Below are 20,454 nucleotides of genomic sequence, written 5' to 3' on the forward strand. Positions count from 1 at the left end.
AATATGCATATGGCATTCTGATCAAACTCCAATGAACAAAAGAGAAAGGAGCAGAACAGATTAAAAAGTAAAAACTTCCTCTACCGCAGCGGCTGAAAAGAAATAATTAGATCCCTTTTCTACTTTTCATATCCAAATGAAGTTCTAACTTTTATCAAAAATTCTAACACATCAATAGACCAATCCTGCATCTACTCTACAAATTACAGCTCAGGGAAAGACCGGCTTCTCGCAGCGACACATTACAAGTTTTAACTTAATACACCTATATGCATCAATGAAATTCTCAGAGTCAATGCTTTTAAGTTAAGGCTGGAAATGCCCTGATCTTACCGTAGTTTCCCTACCTAAAGTACAAGCAGAATCCTCAGAAATTGTGTATGAGCACCATAATGGTTGAACTGATTAAGGTACAAACGACTTCACTTCATGAAGGCTCGCTAGGTAAAACCAGAGAGGGTCATATGTACGTTTACCGCATGACCGACTCTTTGACAAATGAACGTCCGCCAGATCTGCACAATCAAGAATGCAAAAAAGTTAAAGTTATTGGTAATACCAGAAAGCTGAAAGTAAGCTAGACAGTGGGCCTTAAATGAGTTTTGAGCCAAAACGTACGAATATTCAAGATGGATGTTCATGAATCGAGCATTTTCTTTGCTTTGCGACAGTGTCAGAGAGCCTTCAATAACCTGATCCTGCTCTACTTCCAAGGGTTCATAGAAGTAAACCAATGTCTGCAAAGTTCATGTCAAAAAATGCGAACAATGAATGCATGCACAAATTTCTCCTAGAAGAGCTGATAGAAAAGGAGATGACCATAATTCACCAATTTTGTTCAAAACAGGATTATCACCATTACTTCATCATAATACGTAGGTATTCTATGTAAGAACCAATGTCAAGGATTAGTTAAACTAACAGGTAATCTTCTAGATGAAAGAATGTCAACAACAAAACTGGTTATCAAGGCAATTTTTCTTTTTTGACAAGTAATGTGAAACTTTATAAAAGATAGCCAGCAATAAGGATATATTGGCTCAAAAGTTACATCCTGAACAGAGCATTATAATGGTAACAAGCTAACAAAATGAACTACGGCTGCAGTATCATTTGTTCACTTTTAGTACAGAAGGTAGCATAGAAACCTAAATAATGGTATTTTGGACTCAAAATACCTTTATACAATTAAAAAAAGTTACATTTCTAACTAAAACGCAGTATTATACTGCGTTTTAGTTTAACGGAAAGTTAGCCGTTAAAGAAAAACGTAGTATAATACTGCGTTTTAATGAATAAATTATTTTTTTAATGTAAAACGCATTATAATACAACGTTTTAGTAAAACGTTGTATTATAATACGTTTTACTTCAAAGTCATGATGAACTTTAGCGAAATAGTCATTTGAGTTTCAGAACTTTCCATGATGGACTCAAAGTATAATTTTGCTAATTTTCTTTTTTGTATTTTATGTAGCACTTTTAAATTGTGTGAATCGATTTGTAATACTTTGAGAAAATCTTTGGCTAAATATACAAAATTTACACAGTATTATTTTGAGAAAATCTTTGGCTAGTTATCATTTTATGAAACGCACAATTGGTCATTGTCAGTAATTACAACATGCCATATTCAACTTATATATCTATCTATACTATATTAAAAGAACGAAGGCCTTTAGCGAAATATCGTTCGCATTTTTTACTCCTTTAAAATATAATGCACATTAGACAAAATAGTCATTTGATTATCCTAATATTTAGGACCTAAAAATTCATTGAAATTTGGTTATTAAATCTTTACTTATTTAAACTAGGTACCTAAACTGTAGGACTTTAAAAGCAATAAAAAATTTACCTTAAATAAATAATTAAGAAGTCAATTATTTGATTACATGCGTACAAATTTTGTAGCCGTTCTTTTGAAGTAATTTCTATATGGCAATTGGAAAATGAGTATTTTTTTAGAAGAAATTTATTTACTTCAATTAGTATTTGCGACAAAGTTTAAAGATTTATTTACCACGTAATTACTATAAAATTAATATACTTTGCGACAAATTTCAATGAATTTTTAGGTCCTAAATATTAGGATAATCAAATGACTATTTTGTCTAATGTGAATTATATTTTAAAGGAGTAAAAAATGCGAACGATATTTCGCTAAAGGCCTTCGTGCTTTTAATATAGTATAGATAGATATAGATAGATATATAAGTTGAATATGGCATGTTGTAATTACTGACAATGACCAATTGTGCGTTTCATAAAATTATAACTAGCCAAAGATTTTCTCAAAATAATACTGTGTAAATTTTGTATATTTAGCCAAAGATTTTCTCAAAGTATTACAAATCGATTCACACAATTTAAAAGTGCTACATAAAATACAAAAAAGAAAATTAGCAAAATTATACTTTGAGTCCATCATGGAAAGTTCTGAAAATCAAATGACTATTTCGCTAAGTTCTGAAAAAGTTCATCATGACTTTGAAGTAAAACGTATTATAATACAACGTTGTATTATAATGCGTTTTACATTAAAAATGATTTATTCATTAAAACGCAGTATTATACTACGTTTTCCTTTAACGGCTAACTTTCCGTTGAACTAAAACGCAGTATAATACTGCATTTTAGTTAGAAATGTAACTTTTTTTTAACTGTATAAAGGTATTTTGAGTCCAAAATACCATTATTTAGGTTTCGGACTCAGCATAGAAGCATCGAGCCTCTCACTACAATAGTAAATATTTCTTATTGGACTCGGTATGTATTTGCTGGTCCATCTATGACAAGTACAGTGAGAAATATATCTTTGTCCAACTCCAAGTGTAGATTTACTAAATTAAACATCAAAATTAGATGCAGATTGACCATCAAATCACTCTTTTTCTACCCGAACCTTTCATTCAGATGAACCAAAACGCAAAGAGTTGAATAGAGATAGAACACTAAAAAAAAAAATTTGGGGGGGGGGGGGGGGAATTTATAGTTGAGTGTGTAGGGGGATCCTCAGGCGCAGTTGACAAGACAAGGGCTTCGTTAGGATTGGGACGCTTCTTTCTGTGATTGCCCTCTGTCATGCAACCGTTTGAAGACTCAACAAATGAGGGTGGAAGACCATTATTCGAAGGAAAAACTTCTGGGCTAGTAAACTCCACGTCAAACCAGAAAGCAAAACCATGAAAGGGTGCTGAAACAAAAGAGAATCAGGTCATATGACCACTAGAGAACATTAAAGAACAAAGTATCAACACTAACAGACGAAAAGCAAGAATCATCTCCCACCCACAATTTTAACAAACAGGCAGAAGAAAGAAAAATATTGATACAGATGTTATAAAAGAAAGCCATGAGATCCGCGGAAAATTTTGCACACACAGTCAGACAACATTATTTGGAGAAAAAGAGATAGCAGTTGTACCTCGCATCATTGACTCAAATTTAAATCTGGTTGTAATGGACTCTAGCTCCTGAATTGTTACTGTATAACAGTCCACATGCTTCACCTGCCATTGAGTTGAAGGTAAATGAGTCCGAAATGAGGATGGCCAATGAGTACTGCACTAATGCATAAGATACAAGAGTCATATGAAACAATTAAGCATAAGGCACACAAACCCAGAAAATATGACCTCGAGTATATAGTCCTACTTATCTGGACTCTATATGTTGGGGCAACAATCCAATGATCTTAGATTACAATCTTAGATCTGCAGAATCCATGAATCCAATTATCTGCAGAAGTGACCCTTAATACATGGTTAGATTATACAAATTTTTCTTTCATATAGCTCCCCTTTACCAGGAAGACATCCCACTCCCTTGATCTTGTTCATCCCCTTTACTCAACAGAACCTTCAGAGAGAGAGAGAGAGAGAGAGCGAGAGAAAAAAATTGAGAGGCTGACGATCTTGCGATTTGGCGGATATGCATGACCAAGAGAAAAGGTAAGAAATAGAAAAATGACGGTGGGGAAAAGAGAGACCAAAGAATGAGATAGTGTGGGAATTTAGAGGGAAGTAACGAAATCTGGTCTTAGTTTATCATAATAATAGCAAAAGATAATAGACATGTCACAGCAGCTATTCAATACACAGTCATCCAACCAATAAAGTACGAACTCTCCGGCATACCGTTAGTTCACTACTGTTGTTTAAGCAAATATGTTTTGGCCGATTCAGCGGCCAAATCATTGGAAAAATTGCCGAATAACAAAAATACCAAAAAACAAAAATCAAAGGGAAACCAAATTTGAAATAAACATGACTGACTGAAGTCAGATGTCAGACAGTTTGGTCAGTTTAACCAGTACCAACTCGATACAATCAATGTTTTAAAAGGCGGGGGCGTGAGGCGAGGCGTTTTACCTCTGGCGAGGCGTAAGCCCTGAGACATGGGGCGTAAGTCCCACAGATCTTTAAATTTTACTAATTTCAAGAATTTTAAGATAGTATAAAATAAAAAATAATTATAAAAATTACATTAAAATCACAAAATTAGTAATAAGTAATCTATTTAAAATATTTATAAATTATAATTCAACCATGAATAATACGAAAAGTATGACATATATCATAATATGCAGATTAGCTGCAACGTCGCTACAACTCAAACATCAAAAGTAATGTATTTGATACGAAATTTTATAAGTATGTCTTAAGGAGTAATGAATCTTGAAAGAATTTCGATATTATAATTTGATATTTTTTATAAAATACTCCTTTTATTTAATATGCTTTCTATTTGAAAGAGAATTTATATAAAAATATTATTCACAATTTAAATATGATTCTCTAGCATCATTTATTTTTAAGTTTCAACAAGTTAATAAAGTGACACATAATTCACCATACAATACCATGATAACTAATTATTTGTAAATAGTTAATAGCTAATACTAAGCTATTAAATTAATAAGTATTGTATCACGTAAACATGAGAAAAATAATATTAAGGAAAATAATTATAAAACGATTATGGAGTATTATATAATAAAAACATAACAAAAGTTAATAAATAAATATTTTTTAAATGAAAGATTTATTTAAAATTTACTATCGTAGCAGTCTTAATGGATAACGTGCAATAATTTTAATTTTAATTATGACATAAAATACTCTTAACTTAACGATTTATGATTAAGAAAAAAGTATTTTTGAATAGTCAACGATTTATTAAGAAAATTTGTGCATTTACAAGGTTAGTTACACTCAATTGCATAAAGTTCTATTAGGGCGTTGGGCGTGTCCGGGGCGTAAGCCCCGACGGCCGAGGCGTAAGCCTCATGGAACTAAGCCCCACACATAAGCACAGGAGCGTTTTACGAGTGCTCCGCCCTGGAGCGAGTCCTAGTTCTGCCTTTTAAAACAGAGGATACAATCACAAGAGCGATGACACTGATGCTTCCACAAGCAAAGGTATCATTCATACAACAATTCACAAAAATGTAACATCTCCATTAAACTAGGCTCAAATCCATGAAATTGACAACTAAAGATTAATAAGCAAATGTCCGACACTGATAATAAATTTTTTATAAGCTTGTTAATTTTTTTTTTTTTGATTTTGCACCGGGTGTCCGAGTCTCTTAGAGCCCCGACTAATCCCGGGGGTGCACAGGCCCTCGGCAAGGAGTTTCCCGCAAGTGCACCACGGTTAATTCAGGTTTTACCCAGTCCGATGGCCCCCAGAAATTGTTTGCACCCAGTGGGTTTCGAACTTGAGACCTTGAAAGGGAGCAAACCCCAAGGCTCAAGTCAATTACCACTAGGCCAACCCCTGAGGGTTTTTATAAGCTTGTTATTAAGACAGTTGTTTTTGTCATCGTCAAATAGATAAAAGTTCCCAATTTGAAACCCTGAAAGAACTGAAGTTTATGGTACTAACCACTTGTGGCCATGTCAAAACATTTTCAACAGTGATTGTCTCCACCGATGGCTCTTCAAATGCACACTGCTTTGCTAACGGCATTATAGCAGACACTACAAAAAATGGAACTCAATCTGAAATCTAAGAGGAAACACGTAAAAAAAAATAGATCATCAAAAGCAATATTTGCATTTAGCAACTAATCTTTGTTCTTTTAAGTGTGTTTGCCTCACTCATACAGAGTTTAAGGTCCATGTTTACTATACAGCTCTCCGCAAATGATAGATAACACCTATCTTTTTTCTTTTTTCTCTTTTCTTTCCTTTTTCCTTTTTATTTGTGTGTGTGATCAGCAAGATAACACCCTTTCACATTTTAATGAGATAATGGAGGTTAATAGATGAAACAACAGCTTCAATGACGGTAAAACAATGTAACTGGAGAATCGACCGTATAATCCTAAGATGATCCAATCAAACAAATAAAAATGGTATACAAACCAGCACGTCTGGAGACATTAATATTTAAAACAAGTATAACCACTGTACAAGAAAGGTCACCGGCAAAGCGCACAGCAAAATAGTTCTATTTAAGGACTCGACTCCTATGTTAGTGCAAGCGAGTGTGACTAGTATATTTAGCCACTCACTGCTACTAACTAGCATATTTTTGTTTCAATCCAAAAAGTTTTCCCTTTGTCGAAACTAAGCATATTCTCATCAACGAGGGGATCCAGATGGGTGGCAATGATGGAGAATAGAAAAATGACTGGAGGGTTCAGCAAAGGAGTTAAGCTTTAAATACAGCTTGATGAACAATGATATGATAATTCACATGTCAAACTTAATTGGCGAAATATCATAGTGATATCCTCGATCAGTAAAACACAAGAAAGTGGATCTAATTTGCGTTCTAAAGAGAAATCACTTCGTCAAGGTAATAAATTGTGCTGGGAGAACAACAGAGATAATAATGAGTCTTACAACATATACTCACTGTCAATCCCATAAACATTACGCCAGAAATCAACGCTTTCACTATACCGATCTGGATGTGTCACAGGCGCCATGTAGAGCTGCAGAGAGAAGAAACAGAGATCAAAATGACTTTCTGCTCTTTCATATCATTAAGTGGTGTAAAAGCAAAAGCTATATAAAATCATCGGACTATAGGTGTAGATCCTTTGGACTTTGTTCTAGGGGAACAATGCAGTAGCATTAGGATATGAATCTGTTCCAAGAGCTTCTCTAGTTTGCCTCTAAATGAATAGATCACCATTCATAGTACAACTCGCACTGCAAGTATCAGCATGTGATTTCTTCTATGAGTAAAATATGAAGCAGATTCTAGGAGAAGTGGATTTGTCGCATAACTACAGAATATCTGAATCTTTATCGCATAACTAACAAAGTATTTGAATCTAACTTCTGATAATACAAATACACTATTCGTCAAACAATGGAAGCAAAAGGAGGAATATATATACACGCAAACACAGAAAACTCCCAAAAAATTTCCAAGCTCACATAAATTAGGGAATGAGTATGACTACCGTTGCATGTGATGGAAGAATAAGACCTCCAGGTTTCAGAAAGCGGTCTCTAGCAGTGATAACACTCCCCAGCATGCTCTGCAAAGTAAGACAAGCATATTCCATGTGAAAAAGTTTTGAAGTCATGGATTCCCACACATACATTTAAAAGGTAACACCACATGCAAGCCAAACTAGATGTAAGTGTGCCTCGGTGCCAGGTCAGCAATTAGAGAAGAGAAGCATTTTCTTCAATAAATGTCTATAAGAGAAGCATTAGAATGCGCCTGTCTCCCCGCTATTACCTCATAAAGAAGCATGTAACCCATCCATTCTGAAACTATAACATCAACTTCTTCATCAATTTCAACATCCTGAACTAACCAAAAAGTATGATATAGTCATTAGTCACCACAGTCAAATGAATCTATATCAAAACAAGGGATTTATTCATCCATAATAAAGTGATTCAATTACGACAAAGTTAGAAATACCAACATTTTCATTGATGACGACTATGGAATTTCAGGTGTAGTGAGAACATTACGATATGTTCTTCTCTTTCCTAATGTTTGAGGGGCATGGGCATCAGGTAGTAACTTAATGCCATTGAATATTGAAACCTATTCACTTCTCACCTAGGTTCTTCCTTTTTCTCTCTTATTTCATGAAAAGGGAAGGTTATTTCTAAAATGATTCTAGGACTTGCAACAGCTAAAATGTCACTCGATGGGATGCTAGTTGATCAAAAGAATCTTTCTTGTCTTATCAGCCAAATTTTGAAGCATATTTTAATGGTTGTTGGTTAGATATGGACTTTATTTATACTGATATAAGTTCCCGGTTAGTTTAGGTTATTTCACAATTCCTAGAGTGAAGGGTACTTTACTGATTTGTTATTTTGCAGTCAATTTACAGGGTGTTAGCCATATGTCTTCTCCCAATAATCAAATGTGTTACTAATACTGTTTCAATTTTAAACCTACTTATTTTGGAAGCCAGTCACAGAGGCTTTCATATTTTTTGAAAAGGACACAGAAGCTTTCTTATTGTTTAGTAATTCAGAAAATGATTGCTGACAGGTTACAGCTCATACGATACCAGCTATGATTAGGTTTCCCCAGAGAATCGTGAATTTGGCACACACAGCTCATATCGCCAAGTCCAAGTCCTTACCAGTTACCACTCACAGAGAAAATACAAAATGGACCAAAGACCAACTTGCAATAACGCTAATCAGATTATGCAGTCAAACCGTTTTAACCTTCCAATGTCTTCCCACTTTTTAAATAAGTAAGGTTATTTATTAAAGCTGGTACCAAGATGGTACAATAACAGGTACAAAACAAGACAGCAACACCCCACCAGTCATACTACATGTTCCCCACCAAGAGATACAGAAAATCCAATATTATTAATCCTATCTAGACTGCTACTATAACACCAAAAATATAGATCCTTCATACATTTCTTACCATTATTTCGTACTTCTCTTTTCCTTGACGAGTTCAAGGCCTTGAGTCTTAATATGTATTACATTTCCTAGTATTCATCTATGGATAATCAAAAGAAGAAAAAAAAGGAGATAAAATAAGTTTTGAGTGGTAGAGTAATTAAAGGGTGTGAAGGAAATGTCATTTGTTAACAAATGGGTAAAATATACTCAATTGGAGGCTAGTGGGATTAGAGGGGGAATTGTAGTAATGTGAGATGGTAGAGCATGGAAGGGGGAAGTATATGGTGTGGGTGCTCACACACTTGTAAATTTTCAGGTAAGACTCAGGATTATACATGGCATTTATCAGTTGTGTATGCTCCGAATGACAGAAGAAGAAGGGAAGAAGTGTGGTGGGAGTTGGCAGGGGTAAGAGGTCTATTTACAGGACCATGGGTGGTGTGTGGGGACTTCAATACTGTGAGATTCCCATCTGAGAAGAAGAATTGCTCTAGAATCACAAGAGCAATGATGGACTTTTCAAATTTTATTGAAGATATGGAACTAGTAGATATTCAGTTAGCAGGGGTGACTACACATGGAGAAAAGGGGACAGACATGTAACAACAGCTAGATTGGATAGATTTTTTATCTCGGCTGACTGGAATGAAGACTTTAGGAACATAAAGCAACAAATGATGTTGAGGGTTAAGTCAGACCACTCTCCATTGATGCTCAAATGTGGGAGCTGGGAATCAGTTAAATCATACTTCAAGTTTGAAAACTGGTGGCTTCAGACTGAGGGATTTAAAGGTAGAATTGAAGAATGGTGGAACTCCTTCAACTGTGAAGGAAGGCCAGACTTTATACTAGTCTCTAAACTCCAAGCACGGAAGAACAAGCTCAAGGAATGGAGTAAAACTTTGCAAGGCAACCTAGCCCTACAGAAGGCAAGTGTTCTCAACCAACTGGCAGAACCGGAAGAAATTCATGAACAAAGGAATCTAACTGAAGAAGAGATACTCTCAAAAAACTCTTTATGGTTGAAAGAGGGTGATAGGAACACCAAGTTCTTCCACAAAACAGCTAATGCCCACAGGAGAAACAATAACATAGACCAATTGTTGGTAGAAGGGGAGACTATGCAGAATCCAGAAGACATCAAGAGGGAGGTTATCAGATTCTACAAAAAGCTGTACAAAGAAGAAGAAGAGTGGAGACCAGTAGGACCCAACAGAATCAACCAAATGATTACAGCAAAGGACAACTTAATGCTGCAGAGTCCATTTGGAGAACAGGAAATATGGGACAGTGTTAAGGCATGTGCAGGGGACAAGGCACCAGGACCAGATGGATTCTCAATGGCCTTCTTCAACAATTGCTGGGATGTGGTAAAAAAGGAAGTTGTAGCAGCAATCCAAAACTTCTATGATCAAGGAGTCTTTGAAAAGAGCATGAATGCTACATTTGTGGCATTGATTCCTAAGAAAGTGGGGACAAAAGAACTAAAAGACTTCAGACCCATAAGTTTGATTGGCAGCATATATAAGATTATATCCAAGCTATTGACTGAGAGACTCAAGAAGGTGGCCAACAAGCTGGTGGATTCTCAACAAATGGCATTCATAAGAGGAACACAAATCATGAATGTTGTTCTAATAGCTAATGAGTGCATAGACACAAGAACAACAAGTAAAGAACCAGGGATCCTATGTAAGTTGGATATTGAGAAGGTATATGATCATTTGAATTAGAAGTACCTTCTTGATATTCTAAGGAGGATGGGCTTTGGAGGGAGGTGGATAAGATGGATAAAATTTTGCATATCCACTATAAGCTTCTCAGTTCTAATCAATGGAGCCCCAGCTGGATTTTTTCCTTCGCAGAGGGGGCTAAGGCAAGGGGATCCTCTCCCCCCTTTTCTATTTATCATAGCCATGGAGGGACTGAATGACATGCTAAAAACAGCCCAGGCAAACAGCTGGATCAGGGGATTCAAAATGAGCACTAGAAAAGACAACAACAGAAGGATTTCTCATCTACAATATGCAGATGACACTTTAGTCATTTGTGAAGCAGAAAAAGAGGAAGTGAAAGTTCTAAGGGTGATATTCATTCTCTTTGACGCCACATCTGGGTTGCACATTAACGGGCAAAAAAGCTTCATTTACCCAGTTAATGAAGTAATGGAGATACATATCTGATTGTTCTTGGGGGGAGGGGGGAAGGTAGGGGAATTGCCTACAGTATATCTGGGGATGCCATTGGGTGCCAAAAACAAATCAAAAGGAATATGGAATGATGTACGGGAGAAATGTGAAAAGAAACTAGCTAACTGGAAGAATCAATATCTGAAATGGGGGGAAGGTTGATCTTGATTAACTCTGTACTTGATGCCATGCCTACATATATGATGTCATTATTTCCAATTCCAGCCAATGTAGTGAACAAAATTGATGCCCTAAGAAGAAACTTACTATGGGAAGGTAACTGTGAGAAAAAGAAGTTTCACTTGGTCAAGTGGGGTGATCTAATTACAAGCAAGAAGTCAAGTGGTTTGGGGATCAAAAATTTAAGAGTCCAAAATCGGAGCTTGAAGATGAAGTGGCTGTGGAAATTTGCAACAGATGAACAAACACTGTGGACAGAAGTGGTTAGGGAAAAAATATGAAATAGAAGGAAACTGGACAACTAAAACTGTAAGAAGGCCATATGGAGTCAGTCTGTGGAGATCAATTAGAAACCTATGGCCAAAATTGATCAACAAAGCAAAATTCAAAGTTTGAAATGGTAGGAAGATCTCACTATGGGAGGACAACTAGATAAGACAAGGACCTCTAAAGGGGCTCTTTCCTGACATTTATACTTTGTGTCAACAACAGAATGCAACAATTGAAGAGGTATGGATAGACCAAGGCTGGAACCTCACATTCAGAAGGATGTTAAATGACTGGGAGATTGACAGAGTTGTGGAGTTCTACAGTTCTTTGCAGCAGTTCAGTGGCATCAACTCAAACCAAGCAAGACCTAATCAAGTGGCAAGGCAATAGTCAAGGGAAGTTCTCTGTTAAGGCTGCCTACAAGGAGTTTAATGTATCCAATAATCAGGTGGATTGCTGGCCATAGAAGATGATTTGGAAAGTTAAAATCCCATACAAGGTGGCTTGCTTCACATGGTTACTGGAAAGAGAACAGTTCTAACACAGGACAATTTAACTAAAGGAGGATTCCAATTATGTTCCAAATGCTACTTATGTGGAGAGAAGGCAGAGACAATTAACCATCTTTTTCTGCATTGCAAGTTCACTATCCAGATATGGAGAATTTTCATCAATTTGAGGGGAATTCAATGGGCAATGCCAGGAAGAGTCCTTGATATTCTAGCCAGCTGGAGTAAAGAGGGCACACTATCTAGAGAAAGAGAGGATGGAGGATTGTCCCAGCCTGTATATGGTGGACGGTTTGGGAAGAGAGGAATCAAAGATGTTTGAAGATAAGTCTAGCAATATTCAGAAGATAAAGATGAAATGTTTAGCTCTTTTCTATATTTGGTGTAAAGGAAAGCTTTTGAAGGATCATGAATCCATTTTACATGTACTAGAGTCCTTATAAGAAGACCAAGGACTAGAAGTGTCTTTCCTTTTTTTGCTAGGGCACTTTCATTGTAATTATGGGTGACTTCACAATTTTAGTGAAGTTCTATATTAATATACAATTATGTTACCTTCTCAAAAAAAAAATAATATCAACAAAACTAAAATGTCAAGAAGTAGTATTAGGACCAATTTGTTTTTGATCGTCAAAAAACTAATTGCAAATTCAAGTTTTGCCAAAGAGATAAACTGATTATTGTTCATAAAAGCTGACTTTTTCATCTACTAACCAAATATCGATTGTAATTAAGAAAACTGATTTAATCAAAAAGCATTAATTCAATAAGGTGAAAACACAAAATCCATTAGTTTCTATCGGCATAAACTTTTGGAGATGATGAACTTTAAATTTTTAGATGAATGCCCTACTTTCCAATGTTTTGGCACTGAAAGAGCAACATTTCTGTTTTAAGTGGCAACATTTTTCAACAGCACGAGTCTGTATAGCTTAATTCACCGGAGGGCTTCATCGATTACATGCATCAGGCTGCAGCTTTCAGAAAACTATTTCCACAAGACGTAACCAGAATCTCTACAAACCATTCCAATCAAAATTCTAGGTAAAAAAGCACCAGAACAGAGGGATTTCCTTGTTCAAAATGAATTTAAAGCCAAACTTCATTCACATTCCATCAAGCAAATAGACTTGGTCTAGTACCTTTGGTTGAACAAGTTACCAAGTAAATGGACTTAATAACGTGCATTCTCAATAAGGAATTTGATTTTTTCCTAGAGAACTAAGGGCCTATCTCCTCCGATCCACACAGATACAACAGCATAAACAGGTGGAAGAATAGTGAATATGTTCCCTCTAGGATAAGCTAGAATTATTCAACTTAAGCAAACAAAAGAAGCCAATCTTCTAAGAGGGTGAATAAAATCAACTCTAAGTAGCCAAAACAAGGGATGTATTAAATGTTTAGACTAGAACATACCTCGACCCGCCCATGCAAAACAATAACTTTATCAGATAGGTTGTTTGCCTTCACAATTTCATTTGCCTGGTAACCATAAAAAAATGGATGTGAAATGAAGGTCAAGTTCAAATATTTCACATATTCTTTTTGGATGAAGTAATGTTTTTCATTGAAAAAGGCATCAAGGAGATGCAAGGTTATAAAAGACAGAATTATAAAAAGAACAATCAAATAATTCACATAGTTCCTGTAGAGAAAAACAGTGGAAGAGATCTTTAGAATGTCCAGCTACCAGAGTGTTTCCTCCATCTATTATGATTTGTATAATGTTTACACATGTTCTAAAATAGGAAAGGATAGACAATTGCAGGAACCTCACAGGTTCTTCCTAAGTACATCACTGAAAGCAAAGAAAATCAACGTAATAATAGTTTTAGGATGATTAAAACTTATGGAACTTGAGTAGAGTAATTTATAAATTTTTCATAAGATAATCCAAAATATTTTGTACTTAACATTGGAAAAAAATTATACTTTCTTATTGTAAGTAGGGATTAGTTACTTATTTGTATTTGTACACAGACTAAGACGGCTAAGACTCTTATATAAGGAGCTTCTCTTGTATATCACCAAGAACCAAAATTAACCAAGATAACAAGACAGATCCGCTCATATTTTCTCTTATTTTCACATGGTAACAAAAAGTCTATCTTCGTGGTGGTATTATAAGAGCGAAAAGTACAAAAAAGACACAAGGTTCCAAAGGAGAAAAAACCTCTGCTATTCCTCATAACTCAGTCTTCTACCTTCGTGCTTCCAGCAACTCTTCCTTCACCACATCCAACTTTAATACATAGCCCTATCTTCACTGGAAAGGCATGCCATCCTTGGCCCAAGAGAATTTTTTCCCTCATCCTCCTCAAAACCCTAGGAGCTAAGTTGCTCAGACATGGGTGCGGATGTCTGACACGGGTGCGGATCTAGAGGTCGGATCCTTCGAGATGTAAATTCTAAGATTCGGGGATACAGATCCTAGTACGGATACGGGTGCAGGGATCCGACTAAAAATCATTGAAAAAAATAAAAAAAAATAAAAAAACTCTAAATTATGAGAAATTTAGAGGAATACTTACGTATAGCTTGTAAGGTGTGGATTTCTTTTTTATTCTCAAGTTGTAGATAAGTAAAGGATTAATTTCTTAGATAAGGTATGCTATTTTCTTCCCTAATTTTGGTTATGATTTCGGGAATCAAATTGTATCTTGTCTCTAGTTTTTCCGTCCATCGTGGTCAAAGTACCCAAAATTGTTTGACCAGATCCGGTACGGATCCCATACCCACACCCATACTAGTGTCGTGTCGACACGGGTGCGGCACCTAAACTGCCATGTCGGGGCAACTTAGCCTAGGAGAAACCAGCAAGGGGAAGCGAAAGCAGCGACCTCATCCCACACCATTGCAGCCCTATGTCCAACTAGGTTTATTTCCTATTCCCTCTTTGTCTTTGTTTGCCATCTTCTTCTTTTGTCCAACTTTTTTGGTTTCAATTCCCGTTCAAAGCACCCGCCAGACTTTGATCAGATCTTTACCGTATCAGCAACAGCATCATGTTAGAGTGACACGGATCCGGTGAAAAAAAACGAAGAATCAACAAAGCCGGTAATAAACCGCAGTTGAGACAATAAAGAAGATGTAGGTAATCAACGATTTTGGCCTGGGAACATCTGTTTGCTTCCTTCTTTTTTTTATAACTATGAATTCGTCTGCTTGCTTATGGAATACAATGCTCCCTCCTGAGCTAATATGAGGAAGAAGTATTTGAGACCGGCCAAAGTAAGGCATGGTTTTCTTTTTCTATGCTTGTTTTTTAAGAAATACGCTGCCTTTGCACGATTAAGTTGCTCCATCACGCATCTAAACTTTGTCAAATGACTGAATTTACAATATAAGATAGGATACGTTAGAATACTTCACTGACTTATGTATATTCAAGTGTATTTTACAAGTGAATTACCCCATTGTACTTCTGTCAGACATATTTTGTTTTGCACCTAAACGCCAGCCCATTCTCTTCAAACCCACAAGTGAAGCCTATCAATCCGCCTGTTTTCAGTTTTCCATTGGTCCTCCCATGAAACTTATGTTTGTTTCATCCAACAAACATACAAAAACCGAAAAGAAATATTTCTTCCTTAAATTAATTTTTGGCTGTACGACTAAATACTGCACAAATTGAGCTAAGCGCGGCACCTGGAAGTTCTTTAGAGAACTTTTTGATTTTTTTTCTTTTTGGTAAGGTAAATTTTACGTTATACTATGAAGTTTTGCAGCTTTTTAAGTTGATAAACAATGAGTTAAATCATGAACATTTGAAATCTTTATGTAGCAGAACTACATCATGCACCACCATCATTGCCCTGAATTGCCTTACTACAAGTTCTTTACAAATTTATCAGATGGAAGGTTAACTTAAAGAAGTTGCATTTGAAGGTTGTGCAAGCCTTTGAAAATGATGCATTACCATCATAAGCACCATAATGAAGCGGTCGATTCTCCCATAACTCATCAACCATATAAAATGTGCAGGGAAACATTACTGTAAGGTGCATCATAGAATCTTAATGCCAAATACAACAAGCTTCAATAGACATCTCCAATAACAGAAGCAAACAAGTACCTGGACAGCTATATCACTTGCATCGACAGCATAAACCTGGGATAAAAGAACATTTGCCTGATAAGTATTATATCTGGAACAAATTAAAGGAGATACCAAATGAAACAAACAAAAAGTTCATTTTGCATCAAGATGTCATGACTTCACTGGTCCACTAAAAACCAGGGTATAAAGAAAGTAAAACACATCAATGATGCGACTTTATTTTGAAAAAGGACGCGGATCTTCCCAAAGACAATTGCAGCTCAATGAACAACCTAAAACTCTGTCATTGTAGCTGAACCAATAGAGAGAGAGAATAAATGAGCCATATGTGTTTTTGCGCAAGAAGGCTGAGGAAACAATCAATCATATGTTCCATCACCATGATCAGATGACTGATTGTTGGGCACCCATTCTTCTGCATTGGTGTATAAAATTGCTTTGAACAATACAGGATCACATGTTGTCTTGGTAGAAACCAAAATCTTGGATGACCATCCAAGATACTTATTTTGGAGCATTTGATGGGAACGCAGCAAAAAAACTTACAAGGAGAAGGTTTTCCAAAGAATAGATTAACCATTGGTCAAACTTTAAACTATGGAGCAATGACAAGTTTATCCCATCTTCTCTTGACTTGTTTTGACCTTCTGGTTGAGCTAAGCTTGTACAGCTGGATGTTTTTGAAAATGGCACTTACCATCCTGCTTTTGCATGTTCTTGCATCACCAACTTTAGAATGTTTTGGCACCCCGCTGGTGCCCTATAAATGGAATTTGACACTGTTATGTACCAAGATAAAGAATGTGCATATTGTGAATATACGGTAAGTGTTGCCTGCAATCTAGCAGGCATCTATGACAGGTTAATATTCCAGTGATAAATAGGGAATGTCTTGCAATTTTCCGTGTTGACTATTCACGGCACTTTTACTCTTTAGAACATATTACAATCCAGCAATAGCTGGCTGAGTTTGTCTATGTGTGTACATACATAAGCCCATAACATTTCCTCAAAAGTTAAAAAGAGGCGTGGAAATAACTCCAATCTGGTAACTGAACTCAGATTGATGAAATTTCATCTGAAACGGACTTAAAGATATCTTACTCGTCTTGCACCCGCCTGAGCACAAAATATAGATAGGATGCCAGTGCCACATCCAACATCAACAACAACCTGATCAATGTAAATTTAGTTATACTATAGGCATAGACGATACTGATCGATCTCTGTAATGAAAATATAAATAATTCAGAAATAGTGAAAGACTTAGATAGCAATACAATTTGAGATCTAATAAATCTTAGGATTAGCATTTGGTGCACAAGGAAGTATTTAGATAGTTGTCTTACTTTTCCAGCAATGTAGCTTTGATGCTGAAAAATTGCATTCCTATAACTTTCAGTCCGGGCACGATCCTGCGAATTCCAGCCATAAGTTAACATGTCCCTTATATATAGGTATATTTGAAAATAGAAACACAAGGGAAAAGGATTAATAGAAGTTCAATGGCAAGCAGAATAATTAAATTCGCCTACAACACAACGAGAAAAATACAAAATTAAATAATGTTATCCAGCCTGGAAAAGAGAATATTTTTCCAATGACGGTAAGCCTAGAAGTATATGATATTCCAAAGGCATGTTATAAATCTTGAAGGTATTACTTAAACTTCTTCAAAGAAATACTCCCTCTTGTTTTTTTTAATAAGTACTAGTCCCTCTTGCAATTTAGATAAAACTCTTTCCTTTCAGGAATGTCCAAAAAATTTAACACCATTCCTTTTCGATATAACTTTCACAATTATCAAAAATTTAAATTCATTAAGATATTCAAGTTTTAAACTTTTATATGATATTTTCTCCAACTATCAATAGTATAATATACAATTCAAAATCTTAAACTCCGTTCCAAGTCAATTACCATTATATAAAATGAGATAGAGGGACAATATAATTTGAATTACATTATAATTCCATAACTCTGTAAGTTCAGCTCTCTCGCAGTTACACTCCCTAAAGAACTGATTTTATGACTCTCTCTCTCTCTCTCTCTCTCTCTCTCTCTCAGCCTAACATGTATAGCCAATTAATCCTATAATTCTGTAACTTCAGCTCCTAATGCATTTCGCTCCCTAAAAGCTGATTCTTGTGAATGTAAATAGACATGTATACATGCCAACCCAGCCTAACATGTATGCCAATTAATCCTAAAAGTCTGTAACTTCAGCTCCTCAAGTGTTACACTACCTAAAAACTGATTCTTCCGAATGTATGTAGACATGTACACATGCCAACCAAGTCTAACATGCGGAGCCACTCCTCCAATAGCAATCTTCCATTTCAACCATCCTATTTAAATTCTTTGTGTTACATCTACTCGCAATATTGCAAGTAAATTACTCCAAACGCCTACACAGGAATGGACAAATCTGTCAAAAACCATGGATTCAAATTTTATATATATATATTCGAAAAGAGTTTAAGTAATATACACTGTCAGTGTAAAGAAATTTTACACTATAAGTCACATTTACCTATTTGTAAGGTGTAAGGGTAACCTTCCCTGTTTTAAGGATTACAAATTCCACTTGCAGATATCTTTGCGTGACTTGATAATAATATGTGTAACTTAAAGTCTTTCGAAATATGAAACATGTATATAACCGTACTCATTAAACTTCTAGATCCACAATGTAACCACGAGATTGTTTAAACATTAAGGTACCTTAATCATTTCTTCGTGAATGCCAACATGAGCGTATGAGTTGAAATATGCCGTATCAAACTCCGTACAAGGAGGTGCAGGTTTTTCCTTTTCCTCCTCCTCATCTTCATGCTGCTGTGGATGTTGTTGCCATTGAGAAACCCTAGGAGCACTGTCGTTGCCAATACTACTTCGACGGCCACGTGACCTGCCGCGGCTGCCCCTGCGTACTCGATGACCGCCTGAGATTCCGCCGGACACGGCGGCGCCGTCGTGGTGGTACCCGTTTGCGTAACCGCCGTCTGTTGGTTGGAACATTTTTTTGGTCCTACGCGCTCCTCTGAGTCTCAGTCTCTCTCTCCCACCGGCCCAAACTATACTGTGAACAGAGAGAAGGGAAGGGCAAACTAGTGTATTCTCAGTTTCTCACACAGCTGACGCAGTTTTTTTTTTTTTTTTTTTTTTTTGTGAAAATTTGATAAATAGCCACTTTTTAGGTCGGTTTTAGAATTTAGTCATACTGTAAATTGTATTGGCAAAGTAGCTACTCACTTTTGTTCCAGTTTATGTGAACATATTTCCTTTTTTGTCCATTAAAAAAAAATGATCCCTTTTTGAATTTAGTAACAATTTGGCTTAAACTTATAACTTTACCCTTAATGAAAAGCTACTATAACCACACAAATACTCTAGGCCCCTTTTTGACTTGTTTAGGACTACAAATTCCAAAAATTCATTTTTTCTTAAAGTTCGTGCCCATTCAAACAAGTTCATATAAATTGGAACGGATGGAGTATTCATTAATATGAAATACAAGTACCCTATTTAAAATACGTAACCTACTCTAGGAACGATTATTGGACTTTGAATATTTATAAGTTCAAAATTCATTAATTGTTCCTGGAGTTTGAATGACCAAAATAGTAGCTCTCAATTGTTGAAATATAATATTTATTCAAAAATCATGAATCGTTCTTGGATTTTGCACTAATAAATGTTTAAAATCAGTAATTTTTCGTGGATTTTATATTTAAAGGTTAAAAATTGCTGAAGTATAATGAGAATTTTAAAACCATGAATTATTCTTGAATTATTCTGGATTTTGCACTAGTAAAGGTTAAAAAAATCAGTATGTTTTCCTGGATATGTATTTAGAGGTTGTTTGGCTAAACTTATAAGGCATAAGCTGGTCAAATTGACTTATAAGTACTTTTTGGTTTATCTACGCGTTTGGTAAACAGTCAAAGTACTTATAAGCCAAGTGCTTATAAGCTAAAATCAATCATACGTCATAAGTTGGTCACCTCCAACTTATGGCTTTTCAACTTATAAGCACTTTTAATTTGACTAATACTTTTACTAGTTTATCCTTAATAATATTTTTTAATTCACAAAATATTTTTCCCAAAATAAATATTCTGACTTTCTCTTTATTCCATATCATTGTTAATTCTTTTCTTTACAAAGAATTTTTTTAATTTATAATCTTTTGAAAAAAAAAATCAAGGGTATTTTAGTTATTTTAACAAAAGAATAGCTTAATTATTAATATTTTTTATCAAACACATCAACTGCTTATTATCAGTTTCATCACTTCTATCCACGCATGTAAATGCTTATTTTAAAAATCAGTTTCAACACTTAAAAAAGCTTTTTAGCACTTCAAACATTTCAGTTAT

At 35.5% G+C, this 20,454-nt stretch overlaps 1 protein-coding gene across 1 annotated transcript; it reads right to left on the minus strand.

The window, feature by feature from the left end:
• Window positions 1–93: 93 nt before the first annotated feature.
• LOC107777342 (putative protein arginine N-methyltransferase 6) lies at window positions 94–19,212 on the minus strand. Its single transcript, XM_075233461.1, has 13 exons — window positions 18,797–19,212; window positions 17,422–17,487; window positions 17,177–17,245; window positions 16,088–16,123; window positions 13,429–13,494; window positions 7,711–7,779; window positions 7,427–7,504; window positions 6,871–6,949; window positions 5,893–5,987; window positions 3,428–3,512; window positions 2,996–3,196; window positions 619–742; window positions 94–515 (listed from the first exon to the last, which is right to left on the minus strand). The coding sequence occupies exons 1-13, from the start codon at window positions 19,091–19,093 to the stop codon at window positions 473–475; spliced, it is 1,308 nt and encodes a 435-aa protein (XP_075089562.1). The 5' UTR covers window positions 19,094–19,212; the 3' UTR covers window positions 94–472.
• Between the last annotated feature and the right edge of the window lie 1,242 nt (window positions 19,213–20,454).

This window comes from Nicotiana tabacum, chromosome 16 (assembly GCF_000715075.1).
Source record: "Nicotiana tabacum cultivar K326 chromosome 16, ASM71507v2, whole genome shotgun sequence".
Lineage (NCBI taxonomy): Eukaryota > Viridiplantae > Streptophyta > Magnoliopsida > Solanales > Solanaceae > Nicotiana > Nicotiana tabacum.

Coding starts and splice junctions, on each gene's coding strand:
- LOC107777342 (XM_075233461.1), bottom strand. CDS start 19,093: ATGTTCCAACCAACAGACGGCGGTTACGCAAACGGGTACCACCACGAC. Junction 6,950..7,426: donor TTCTTCCATCACATGCAACG/GTAGTCATACTC, acceptor TTCTCTCTGCAG/CTCTACATGGCGCCTGTGAC. Junction 3,197..3,427: donor ATTTGAGTCAATGATGCGAG/GTACAACTGCTA, acceptor CTTTTGTTTCAG/CACCCTTTCATGGTTTTGCT.